At 40.2% G+C, this 13663-nt stretch overlaps 1 protein-coding gene across 7 annotated transcripts in view; it reads right to left on the bottom strand.

Annotated features, from left to right (window-relative positions):
• Sin3A (SIN3 transcription regulator family member A) overlaps nucleotides 1-13663 on the bottom strand; it is a 206648-nt gene that overhangs the window by 131788 nt on the left and 61197 nt on the right. For 4 of the 7 annotated variants that reach the window (XM_071686743.1, XM_071686746.1, XM_071686745.1 and 1 more), the window contains exon 4: nucleotides 7526-7657. The exons of the other annotated variants lie outside the window; for them this stretch is intronic. In XM_071686743.1, coding sequence (XP_071542844.1) covers nucleotides 7526-7657 — 132 coding nt within the window. The remainder of the gene's footprint in view (nucleotides 1-7525; nucleotides 7658-13663) is intronic. 7 annotated transcript variants of the gene reach the window in all.

Genomic DNA, 13663 nt, shown 5'->3' on the forward strand with positions numbered 1-13663 from the left:
CATTCTCTCCATGTGACCATTTCAATACGCCCTCTTCTACTCTCTCAACCAAACTCTTTTTTATTACCACAAATCTCTCTTACCCTTTCATTACTTACTCGATCAAACCACCTCACACCACATATTGTCCTCAAATATCTCATTTCCAACACATCCACCCTCCTCCACACAACCCTATCTATAGCCCACGTCTTACAACCATATAACATTCTGGAACCACTATTCCCTCAAACACACCCATTTTTGCTTTCCGAGATAATGTTCTCGCCTTCCACACATTCTTCAATGCTCCCAGAACTTTGACCCCCTCCCCACCCAATGACTCACTTCCGTTTCCATAGTTCCATCCGCTGCCAAATCCACTCCTAGATATCTAAAACACATACACACTGAAAATAACCCGACAAGCACTACACAACCACCCTCCTAAAGTCTTAAACTCCACCTTATCATAAATAAATCTATCAGAAGCTACACTCCCCAAACAAATAACATACACACTTTCAAAGCTATACTCTGGACATCTTGCATCCCTACAACACTACATACACTCAAGACCTGTCATGCTTACAATGCCATTATCACAATGAAGACAAGCAGCCTTGCCACTCAATTGGCCTGCACTCTCTGCATAAAAGACACATACCCAATTTCAATACACTTTATGACCTATGGTCCTGAACAGTGGATATGGTTGGCTTTTTGAGTGCTGCAGGAGCCTCATAAAGTTTAAAAAGGGACTCCGGAGGGTAAGAAATAAGTACAATGAATTATAAATACCTTCCTCATTGACAGTATTACATTATATCCCCTACCAATGAAAATAAGAAGAATGAGAAATCTGCATAAAGGTTTAATATCCAAAACATCATTTTCTATTATATTTTCATCAACTATTCCTTTGCTTATTTATCAATGCAATATCATGAAGAATTACATTTCTGTTACTTCCATAAGTTTTAAGCACTGGTGATGAAGATGTATCCCATCACAGTTCGGTAATTCATGACAACAAAACTTTTCCTTCTTAAGTTATGCTCATGAAATAAGAATCCAGAATTTATATGAAGCAATGAGAGGAAACCATGGAAATGTCTGTAAAGCCTGGGTGTGGATAAGCAGCTCTGGTTTTGGTGTACCATACATGACAGTTAGAGATAGGATGTGAGCAAATGAGTTATTTCTTCATCTGTTCCTGGCACATATTTGCTTGAGCAGGAAATGGCAAACATGTATGAAAAAATTGGCTAAATTTTTCCAAAAGTACGAAAGATTATCATACATTTTAGAGAGAACAGAAAGGTCAATGACCCTAACTGAATCCATTTTCATCAAACATCACACTTCCTTATCTTTATTCAAAAGTTGTTCATTATTCAAATTTTCAATTACAAAATAAAAATTGTTCTTACAGTTTCCTTCAGCAGTTATTATGCATTCAATAAATGTGTTCATATAATTTGACTGTCCATCAGTCTGTTGGATACTTGTTGGTCTGTCTCACTATATGCAGTTGCCTTATCTAACCTTTCCTCTTATATCACGCAATTCTTTAACCTTTTGTTTACTGTCAGCATTTGTAATGTCACTGTTTGGATTCTATCCACTACTGTACCCTAACACTCCTACCATCATCATGACTTCTCCACTAAATGGTTTCTTGATTAAATTTTTACTGTTTAAAAATTTCTCATAGATACAAGGAGCTTTATTGAGAGAAAAGGGCATTCCACACCATTGTGTTCTAATAACTCTTTCCTTACCTACGTCACAAAGCTTTGACACTCTCTATCCTGTCATGTTTTTTGCAATAACTACAACCTGGTACTTTTTTTAAAAGACAGGTTTTTGACTTTATCCAAAATTTGCAAAAACTTTTCCTGCTCTCTTCCTTTTTCCTTTCATTAAGTTCTTTATACTTCAATTAAGGCACGGCCTTGACGTAAACTTTTGTCCATGACTAGGGGAAAGAAAAAGCCATTAAGGCCCCTTGGCAGTGATTGACCAGTTATCTTGTTACAATAACTATCACTCCTCCCAACCTACTATAATTTGGACTTCACAGCACATCATAAACTTTTATATTTTTTTTTATTTTGCTTTGTTGCTGTCTCCCGCGTTTGTGAGGTAGCGCAAGGAAACAGACGAAAGAAATGGCCCAACCTGCCCCCATACATATGTATATACATACATGTCCACACACGCAAATATACATAACTATACATCTCAATGTACACATATATATACACACACAGACACATACATATATATCCATGCACACAATTCACACTGTCTGCCTTTATTCATTCCCATCGCCCCTCGCCACACATGGAATACCATCCCCCTCCCCCCTCATGTGTGCGAGGTAGCGCTAGGAAAAGACAACAAAGGCCACATTCGTTCACACTCAGTCTCTAGCTGTCATGCAATAATGCCCGAAACCACAGTTCCCTTCCCACATCCAGGCCCCACACAACTTTCCATGGTTTACCCCAGATGCTTTACATGCCCTGATTCAATCCACTGACAGCACGTCAACCCCGGTATACCACATCGATCCAATTCACTCTATTCCTTGCCCGCCTTTCACCCTCCTGCATGTTCAGGCCCCGATCACTCAAAATCTTTTTCACTCCATCTTTCCACCTCCAATTTGGTCTCCCACTTCTCCTCGTTCCCTCCACCTCCAACACATATATCCTCTTGGTCAATCTTTCCTCACTCATTCTCTCCATGTACCCAAACCATTTCAAAACACCCTCTTCTGCTCTCTCAACCACGCTCTTTTTATTTCCATACATCTCTCTTACCCTTACATTACTTACTCGATCAAACCACCTCACACCACACATTGTCCTCAAACATCTCATTTCCAGCACATCCACCCTCCTGCGCACAACTCTATCCATAGCCCATGCCTCGCAACCATACAACATTGTTGGAACCACTATTCCTTCAAACATACCCATTTTTGCTTTCCGAGATAATGTTCTCGACTTCCACACATTCTTCAAGGCTCCCAGGATTTTCGCCCCCTCCCCCACCCTATGATTCACTTCCGCTTCCATGGTTCCATCCGCTGCCAGATCCACTCCCAGATATCTAAAACACTTTACTTCCTCCAGTTTTTCTCCATTCAAACTTACCTCCCAATTGACTTGACCCTCAACCCTACTGTACCTAATAACCTTGCTCTTATTCACATTTACTCTTAACTTTCTTCTTAACTTTTATTAAACAAAAAATTATAACACATATCTGAATCATCAAACAGTTATAATCCGACTACTTACAGATACAAAAGTGACATACTGTACAACTGAGAAAAGCATAACAGACTTTTTTTCCAAACCAGTTTCACAAAGGCCCCCCATAATGTGGAGGCCCCTAGGCAACTTTCCAGTCTGCCCTGACCTAAATATGACCATAACATACATATAAAGTAGGATATTAAAAAAAACCTAGGAAAACATCTCCTCAACCTTCACTGTAACAGTTGCAGAATCATAAAACTAACAGGAAGATGCAGAACATCCTAGTGCACCTTCCTTCTCTTGCCAGTAACCCATACTAAAGGCAGTGTTACAAAGGTACTTTTTCTAAAAAAAAAATTCTCCAGGTATAATTTCTGGCATTTCACTGGCAGCTGACTATCAGTATATGAGCAGAACCACTTGGCTGTAGATATGCCACTTCTTCAAAAGAAAGCAAACAGTATGGCTCCCAACTTGGATACTGATGAAGCAGTCATTATACTTGGTATTTTATGCTTAATCAGGCAAAGGAGGGATAAATAACAGCAATCCAATTCATTCTATCTCATGTATGCCTCTCTCACTCCTGCATGTTCAGGGTCACCACCTGTACATCACATTACTCCACCAATTCACTCTATCCTATGCATGACTCTCATCCTCCTGCATGTTCAGGCCTTGATAATTCAATGCCTCATTCACTCCATACTTCCACTCCCTTCTTGGTTTCTCCCTTGCGTGCTTCCACCCCTTCTGATATACATATCCTCTCAGTAAGATTCTTGTCACTCATCCTCTTCATAGCTCCAAGCCATTTCAGCACAACCTGTTCAGCTCTCAATTCTCCCCAACTTACTATCACACCTCCAATCTCACCTGTCATTTCTTACATGATCAATACTTCTTACAATTCATATTGTCCAAATGCACTTCATTTCCAACATATACACCCTTTCAGCTCATCTAAGGCCCATGAATCACATCCAAACAGTATCATTAGGACTGGTATACAATCAAACAGATCATGACTTCTCTTTCCAAACACTACTAATGCACATAGAACCTATGCCTCATAACCCATCCCCCAAACTGCCATAATCAAGTGCTAATATGTCCACTCCCATGTATCTAATTCATTCCCAGGCATCTTAAACACTCTACTTACACCAGGCTCGTTCATTCAAACTTGAACCAATCTCCTTAACATCATAACCTTATTTAATTCTCATTAACTATCAATATCTTCCTTACACACTCTCTCCCAAAGACACCAGCTTCTGCTGTTTTTCACAAAAGTCTACCACTATAGTTGTGTCATCCACAAATAGTGACCGATTCACTAACCAGGTCCCACACCCTCAGGCCCTGCAGACCCACCCCTCTCACTATCTATCTATATCTCTGATGTCTGTTCCAATTGGAACTTCCTCAAAGGGGTGGCCACAACAACAGAGTCTCCATAATCAAGGAATTACAGTGCCACTTCTTAGCCTATGGTGCCTCATCTTTAACAGGCTACTGGCAGAGGGCAAGTCTAGTGCACTGTTTGCACTAATGTTCCTCATGACTACTTCTATTCAATGTTCCTGCCTACTGCTTCTACCAAATGTTTCTACCTAATAATCCTACCTAAATGTTTCTACATACAACTTCTATCTACTGCTCCTACCATTTTGCCAAAAAGGCAAGGGATAGAGCATAGTGCTCACAGCAGGAAAATCTAGAGTTATGAAGGATGAGCTGCATGAGTTGTGTTGTCAAGTGTTACTTATGACACGGAAAGACTGTATGTTTGTGGACAGAATACCAGTATTCCACATGCTCGAAGCAGAAAGAAAAGACAGCTACCTCGGTCAGGGTAGTACAACTTGACAACCACTAGAGTGCTGGTTCACTAAGCAAATGTTACTAACCCTCCTGATACCCAGGCGGGTAGTACATGTAATATAAATCCCTGGTCGTTGGCGGCTTTCCAACTACTACCTACCATCTACTTTTCTAACCATCTATAGCTCTGACACCTGTTCCTTTCTGGACCACCCTCCAAGGGGTGGCCACAGCAAGTCTCCCCATTGGTGAATTCCAGCTCCACTTTTTACCCTCTAGTGCCTCACCCTTAACTGGCCACTGGCAGAAGGCAACTCTGGCACAGTGTTTTCAGCTGCTCCTACCTCATGTTCTTACCAATTACTTCTACCAAATGCTCCAACCCATTACTTCTAACTAATGCTCCCACTTAATGCTCCCACCTACTTCTATCTAATGCTCCTTTCTAATGTCCCTACCTACTACTTTCATCTACATGCTCCTATCATTTTGCCAAAAGGTAGGGCTAGAGCAAAGCTCTACACAAGAAAAATTTAGTTACAAGGAATAAGCTGAGTCAAAAAGTTGTCAAGTGTTAAGTGAAACAGGAAGAGATCGTTGACAGAATGCCAGCAGTCCATGTGTAGGTCAGACAGAAAGAAAAGACAGCTACCTGGGTCATGGTTGTGCAAAATAACAAACAAAGATGTGCTGGCTCACTCTACAGCAATCACTAACCCTTCCCTTACCCTCTCTCTAGACCCTCACATCTGTCTACCTCAAATCCCAATCCACCTCCTAATTTGCCGATTCAATCCCAAATACTTGAGAAAAAATACAATTAGATGCAACAAAAAATAATAAAAACCAGTCTCTTATCAAATAAAAGTTAAGAATTCCTATATCAGAAAATACAGATCATTTATCAATTATGTGAATCCTAAGTACAAACATTAACCGGCAACATCGATGCAAATAAGCATCAACCGATGCCCATAGCAACAAAAGGGGTTGACCAGTTATGGTGTTCAGTATGGCATTACAGATCTAACATCTCATAAGCAGAAATGAATCTTCACTGTGAGCATATACTCTGTAACATGATGTGGCATATACTTGGCCTACTCCAGTAAATGATTAACAAGGGTTTATCTATAAAAGCAGCAGATGGAATCATGGAAGCAGAGGTGACTCACAGGGTGGGGGAGGAGGCAAAGGTTCTGGCAGCATTGAAGAATGCGTGGAAGGCGAGAACGATATCTCGGAGAGCAAAAATGGGTATGTTTGAGGGAATAGTGGTTCTAACAATGTTATATGGTTGTGAGGCATGGGCTATAGATAGCGTTGTGTGGAGGAGGGTGGATGTGTTGGAAATGAAATGTTTGAGGACAATATGTGGTGCGAGGTGGTTTGATCGAGTAAGTAATGAAAGGGTAAGGGAGATAAGTGGGAATAAAAGGAGTGTGGTTGAGAGAGCAGAAGAGGGTGCATTGAAATGGTTTGGTCACATGGAGAGAATGAGTGAGGAAAGACTGACAGAGGATATATGTGTCAGAGGTGGAAAGAACGAGAAGTGGGGGACCAAATTGGAGGTGGAAGGATGGAGTGAAAAAGATTTTGAGCAATCAAAGCCTGAACACACAGGAGGGTGAAAAGTGTGCAAGGAATAGAGTGAATCGGAACAATGTGGTATACCGGTGTCGACATGCTGTCAATGGACTGAACCAGGGAATGTGAAGCGTAAACCATGAGGTAAACCATGGAAAGTTTTGTGGGGCCTAGATGTGGAAAGGGAGCTGTGGTTTCGGTGCATTACATATGACAGCTAGAGACTGAGTGTGAACGAATGTGGTCTTTGTTGTCTTTTCCTAGCACTACCTTGTGCACATGGGGGGGAGGGGGTGCTGTTTTTCATGTGTGGTGGGGTGGCGACAGGAATGGATGAAGGTAGCAAGTATGAATATGTACATGTGTATGTACGTTTATGTCTGTGTATTTATATGTATGCATATGTTGAAATGCATAGCTGTGTATATGTGCGTGTGTGGGCGTTTATATATATACATGCGTATGTGGGTGGGTTGGACCATTCTTTCGTAAGTTTCCTAGCGCTACCTCGCTAATGCGGGAGACAGCGACTAAGTATGATAAAATAAAATAAAATATTTAGACTAATAAACACAACAAAGAGTAATCCTTTTGATTCCTTTTGTAATCCTTTTGATGCCTTTTCTAATGGTAAAATAACTAGGAAGAGTATGGATAATCAAGAGTTGAATGTACTAAAAACTGCATAAATGTCTTCATTACATGCTTAATCTAACTTTCATTACAATTACAGGAACTACATATACTGGTTAATACAAAATGCACAACAAAAAAGGGCTGTTAATATTCTATGAATGCAACAGTGCCAATAAATAAAAATATAGTGTAGAGGGGTTTAGAATGGATGCAGAGCATACCTTGTGGCGCACCTGGGAGTGGGCAGCCACGTGCTGGAGTACAGATGGGGGTGGTCCTACTCCACCTGGGGCCACCAGCCCACCCGCTCCACCCACAACACGTCCCTCCACCACGCCCGATAGCCCATCGCCCTACCACAATAACAGTGTCACACACACACGCACACACACACAAGCATACACACATGCACCCATATTATATGTTAGAAGCTCAAATATTTATCAATGCATACCAAAAGCTACTCAGCTTGAAGTTAAAAAAAAAAAAATCCACATGGCTTGCTCCAGTGGCACAATTTCCAGGTACATATACAATGCATATGTTCTCTGAACACCTGTGTTTAATAGTCCAAGTCAGATGGGCAACCAGTAAATTTTGCCAAAAAGCTAACCATAAGATACAATGTAATTAGTTCTTTAAAGCACTCTAAAACCTTACATACCTTTAAATATTACTGACTACAAGAAACAAGATTAGTTCTGAAAGAATCTTAATACCTTCCACACTTTTTATTCATCATTAACCAAAAATACTCTTGAAAGAACTTTCCACACTTTTTATTCATTAACCAAAAATACTCTTGAAAGAACCTAACATTTTACCAAACTTTCTTAGCCACAAAAGAAGAGATATATAGGGGATGACAAAAACCTAAGATCTAGTGAATTAAAAGGGTGAAACATATTCATGATATTCACTGCCTTTATCCTACTTTGCCAGGGAAGAGAACCTCAAAAACATCTCATTAAATGAGTTAAATCTTTGACTAAATCAGATCACAATCGTTACAAACTTGTAGAGGTCCGAAAACAAAGCTGAAGATGATACAAGTAGTAAACCCATACCTTTAATTCCCAGTAAGTCTCAGCCTTACGATATCTGGGATTTCAAAAACATTTTTGCTGGATTTTTCAAGTCATTATCATCTCAATTATTAAACTGATTACTGCTGCATTTGATGGAGATTCTTCTAAAAGAATCTATACCAAACATCAATTCTATTTCTTTAAGTATTTGTGGTACACTATCTAATGCATATAACATTTCCCTTATCATATTATGTTACTGAGAAATGCATATCTAAGTGAAGATTTCAGAGGAATATTTATCAAAATTAATCTACTGAGACTTCAGCTCTCAACAAAAAACTTATATAGATTTTAAAATACTTTGGTCAGAGCATCATCAGAGTCAGAAACAGCAATAATAAAAGTGTTTAAAGTATACAAGATTCTTGCAAGTTGGTCTGACATACACAACTGAAGTATCTTCAATTCATATCATGAAAATTGGGAAAATGTAGTTACAGCTAGAGGTACCCCCTGCCAGTGGCATGTGAAGGGTCAGGCACTAAAGGATAAGAAGCAGCACTACAGTCCACCAGTTATGGAAACTTGACATGGCCACCCCCATGAAGGGAGGTCCCAGAGGGAACACACATCAGATATATAGATAGATTAGATGGCTAGGCCAACAAGTTAATGTCATTTAATCTATGTTCCAGCTTTAATATACCAAACCAAAGAGTGACTAGTTCAGTGGCAAGAGCAATCAAAAAATGGTAAATTCCCTTACTCTAAACAATGGCTCTGACTGTAGCATTTTACTAGAAAAGGATCAGCTGTAATAAATGTTGTACTCCCAAATAATTAACCACATGTAGCGATTACAAACTACAGCTTGAGCTTTACAAAATAGCAAAAGGATATTTATGTGACTCAGTTTCATCCATAAACTTTAGCTTACAATCCATAAATGCAATTAAATCACTATCTTACACCAGGATCCCTTTCATGGGGCTCCCGTAACTTCCATTGAGGCTGCAGTCCAAGCAAAAGACGCACTCCTTTAGAGTACGAAGCTCCTTAACAAGACTATATTCCTTTCTGTCTACTGATGATGACACAGCCTCACCAAAGCTAAATATCAATAACTAAAGTTTGAGGCCTTTACCTTTTTATTTATTTATTTTGCTTTGTCGCTGTCTCCTGCGTTAGCGAGTAGCGCAAGGAAACAGACGAAAGAATGGCCCAACCCACCCACATACACATGTATATACATACACGTCCACACATGCAAATATACATACCTATACATCTCAACGTATACACATATATACACACACAGTCATATACATATATACACATGTACATAATTCATACTGTCTGCCTTTATTCATTCCCATCGCCACCCTGCCACACATGAAATAAAAGCCCCCTACCCCCCTCATGTGTGCGAGGTAGCGCTAGGAAGACAACAAAGGCCACATTCGTTCACACTCAGTCTCTAGCTGTCATGTAATAATACACCAAAACCACAGCTCCCTTTCCACATCCAGGCCCCGACAACTTTCCATGGTTTACCCCAGACGCTTCACATGCCCTGGTTCAATCCATTGACAGCACGTCCACCTTGGCATACCACATCGTTCCAATTCACTCTATTCCTTGCACGCCTTTCACCCTCCTGCATATTCAGGCCCCGATCACTCAAAATCTTTTTCACTCCATCTTTCCGCCTCCAATTTGGTCTCTCACTTCTCCTTGTTCCCTCCACCTCTGACACATACATCCTCTTAGTCAATCTTTCCTCACTCATTCTCTCCATGTGACCAAAGAATTTCAAAACACCCTCTTCTGCTCTCTCAACCACACTCTTTTTATTACCACACATCTCTTACCCTATTATCACTTACTCGATCAAACCACCTCACACCACATACTGTCCTCAAACATCTCATTTCCAAAACAGCCACCCTCCTCCGCACAACTCTATCCATAGCCCACGCCTCGCAACCATATAACATTGTTGGAACCACTATTCCTTCAAATATATCCATTTTTGCTTTTACAAGATAATGTTCTCGACTTCCACACATTCTTCACGGCTCCCAGAATTTTCGCCCCCTCGCCCACCCTATGATTCACTTCCGCTTCCATGGTTCCATCCACTGCCAAATTCACTCCCAGATATCTAAAACCCTTCAATTCCTCCACTTTTTCTCCATTCAAACTTACCTCCCAATTGATTTGACCCTCAACCCTACTGTACCTAATAACCTTGCTCTTATTCACATTTACTCTCAACTTTCTTCTTTCCACACTTTAACAAACTCAGTCACCAGCTTCTGCAGTTTCTCACATGAATCAGCCACCAGTGCTGTATCATCAGCGAACAAAAACTGACTCACTTCCCTAGCTCTCTCATCCACAACAGACTGCATACTTGCCCCTCTTTCCAAAACCCTTGCATTCACCTCCCTAACAACCCCATCCATAAACAAATTAAACAAGCATGGAGACATCACACACCCCTGCCGCAAACCTACATTCACTGAGAACCAATCACTTTCCTCTCTTCCTACACGTACACATGCCTTACATCCTCGATAAAAACCTTTAACTGCTTCTAACAACTTGCCTACCACACCATATATCCTTCATACCTTCTGCAGAGCATCTCTATCAACTCTATCATATGCCTTCTCCAGATCCATAAATGCTACATACAAATCCATTTGCTTTTCTAAGTATTTCTCAAATACATTCTTCAAAGCAAACACCTGATCCACACATCCTCAATCACTTCTGAAACCACACTGCTCTTTATATGAACGTGTATACATAAAAGCTATAGCTAAACTTGAAGAAATGAATTAGCACACCATATTTGATTAACATAAATGATTTTGCAGCTTGTCATGAACATTTACAATCCAGACCAGCTTTATGATTCAATTTCAACTGACTATACTAAACTGAAGTTTGATAAAAATCTAAAGATACTTTAACAACATTAGGGATCAGTTACCACAATCTTGACATCTGTATTGACACACATAAAGGTAACCAGCTCAGCTTCACATCATCAATCAAACATTAATCTACCAAAATTTCATCAAATTCCTACCAAAACTTGCACATTAATGCAAATCTAAATTCTAAGAAACCCACACGTGAAACAGTCAGCCCCACCTTAAAATCAAACAATCATTCATATACAAATCTTTAGTCAGTCTCAATAAAAAGTAATAAATGAAAACCTGATCTCATAAACTAACAGTCTAAAATCTGAAGCTTAGGACTAATTAAGATATCAAACATTTGGAATTACCAAAAATTGTAGTTACAACTTCAGACTGGATACAATACATGGACAAACAGATGAAGCATCTGGCTTTGTATTCAAACCTGGGCTGCCTACTGATGAAATAAAAACTCCCAGTAAATTCAAAATCACACATAATCTTGCCAACCTTGTGCATGACAGGGAAAGACTGGGACATATGCATGCAAAAATCATCAGTGTATGATTCTATTGCATCTCTGAATTCCCAAATGCTGATAACTTGTCTCCCCTTGAATTCCCCTTGGAAAAAACCACAAAAGACACTTCTCAAGGATGACTTTTCCAAATACCCCTCCCAATCAAGTTTTATCCTACACCTAATATTTTTTCTTTATTTTATTATACTTTGTCGCCATCTTCAGCATTGGCGAGGCAGCGCAAGGAAACAGATGAAAGAATGGGTCAACCCACCCACATACACATGTATATACATACATGCCCACACACGCACATATACATACCTGTACATTTCAATGTATACATACACAGACATATACATATATACACATTTACATATTCATACTTGCTGCCTTCATCCATTCCCGTTGCCAACCCGCCACACATGAAATGGCATCCCTGCGCGAGTACGAGGTGGCGTCAGGAAAAGACAAAAAAGGCTATATCGTTCACACTCAGTCTCTAGCTGTCACGTGTAATGCACTGAAATCACAGCTCCCTTTCCACATCCAGGCCCCACAAAACTTTCCATGGTTTACCCCAGACGCTTCACATGCCCTGGTACAATCTACTGACAGCACGTTGACCCCGGAATACCACATCGTTCCAATTCACTCTATTCCTTGCATGCCTTTCACCCTCCTGTATGTTCAGGCCCTGGTCGCTCAAAATCTTTTTCACTCCATCCTTCCACCTCCAATCTGGTCTCCCACTTCTCCTCGTTCCCTCCACCTCTGACACATATATCCTCTTTGTCAATCTTTCCTCACTCATTCTCTCCATGTAACCAAACCATTTCAATACACCCTCTTCTGCTCTCTCAATCACACTCTTTTTATTACCACACATCTCTCTTACCCTTTCATTACTTACTCGATCAAACCACCTCCCACTACATATTGTCCTTAAACATCTCATTTCCAACACATCCACCTTCGTCCACACAACCCTACCTATAGCCCATGCCTCACAACCATATAACATTATTGGAACCATTATTCCTTCAAACATACCCAGTTTTGCTCTCTGAGATAACTTTCTCGCCTTCCACACATTCTTCAACACTCCCAGAACCTTCACCCCCTCCGCCACCCTGTGACTCGCTTCCACTTCCATGGTTCCATCCACAGCTAAATCCACTCCCAGATATCTAAAGCACTTCACTACCTCCAGTTTTTCTCCATTCACAATTACCTCCCAAGTGAGATGTCCCTCAACCCTACTGAACCTAATAACCTTGCTCTTATTCACATTTACTCTCAGCTTTCTTCTTTCATACTCTTTACCAAACTCAGTCACCAGCTTCAGCAGTTTCTCACCCAAATCAACCATCAGTGCTGCATCATCAGCAAACAACAACTGACTCACTTCCCAAACCCTCTCATCAACAACAGACTACATACTTGCCCCTCTCTCCAAAACTCACGCATTCACCTCCCTAACACCTAAAATATTCTCCCATTTTCCCTTCCTTGGAAGCTTCTTTAATTCCTATCCTCTGACCTTAATGCTATACATATTTACTTCATGCATCATCCTCTTCAGATCCATACACTTGAAGGCATTTCTCTTAAAAAAGGTTCTCTTAAAAAGCTTGTTATTCTTTGTGGCCCATCGGAAGACTCGGTTTAAGTCTGTCTGTAAAGTCTTCTAATTAAAGTTCCTTATTCTTTTTAGTATCATTTGCAAAATATGATATTAAATTGTATCTTGTCTTCGTCAAACATGAAAGTCAGAAACAGTAGAGGTAAAAGCTCAGTTCCCTAAGCATATGAGCTTTGTACCTAAGTGGCATCAAATACTGCCTGATTTACAACAATTGATACGAACTG

The sequence above is a fragment of the Panulirus ornatus genome, chromosome 42, assembly GCF_036320965.1.
Source record: "Panulirus ornatus isolate Po-2019 chromosome 42, ASM3632096v1, whole genome shotgun sequence".
NCBI classification, from domain to species: Eukaryota; Metazoa; Arthropoda; class Malacostraca; order Decapoda; family Palinuridae; genus Panulirus; species Panulirus ornatus.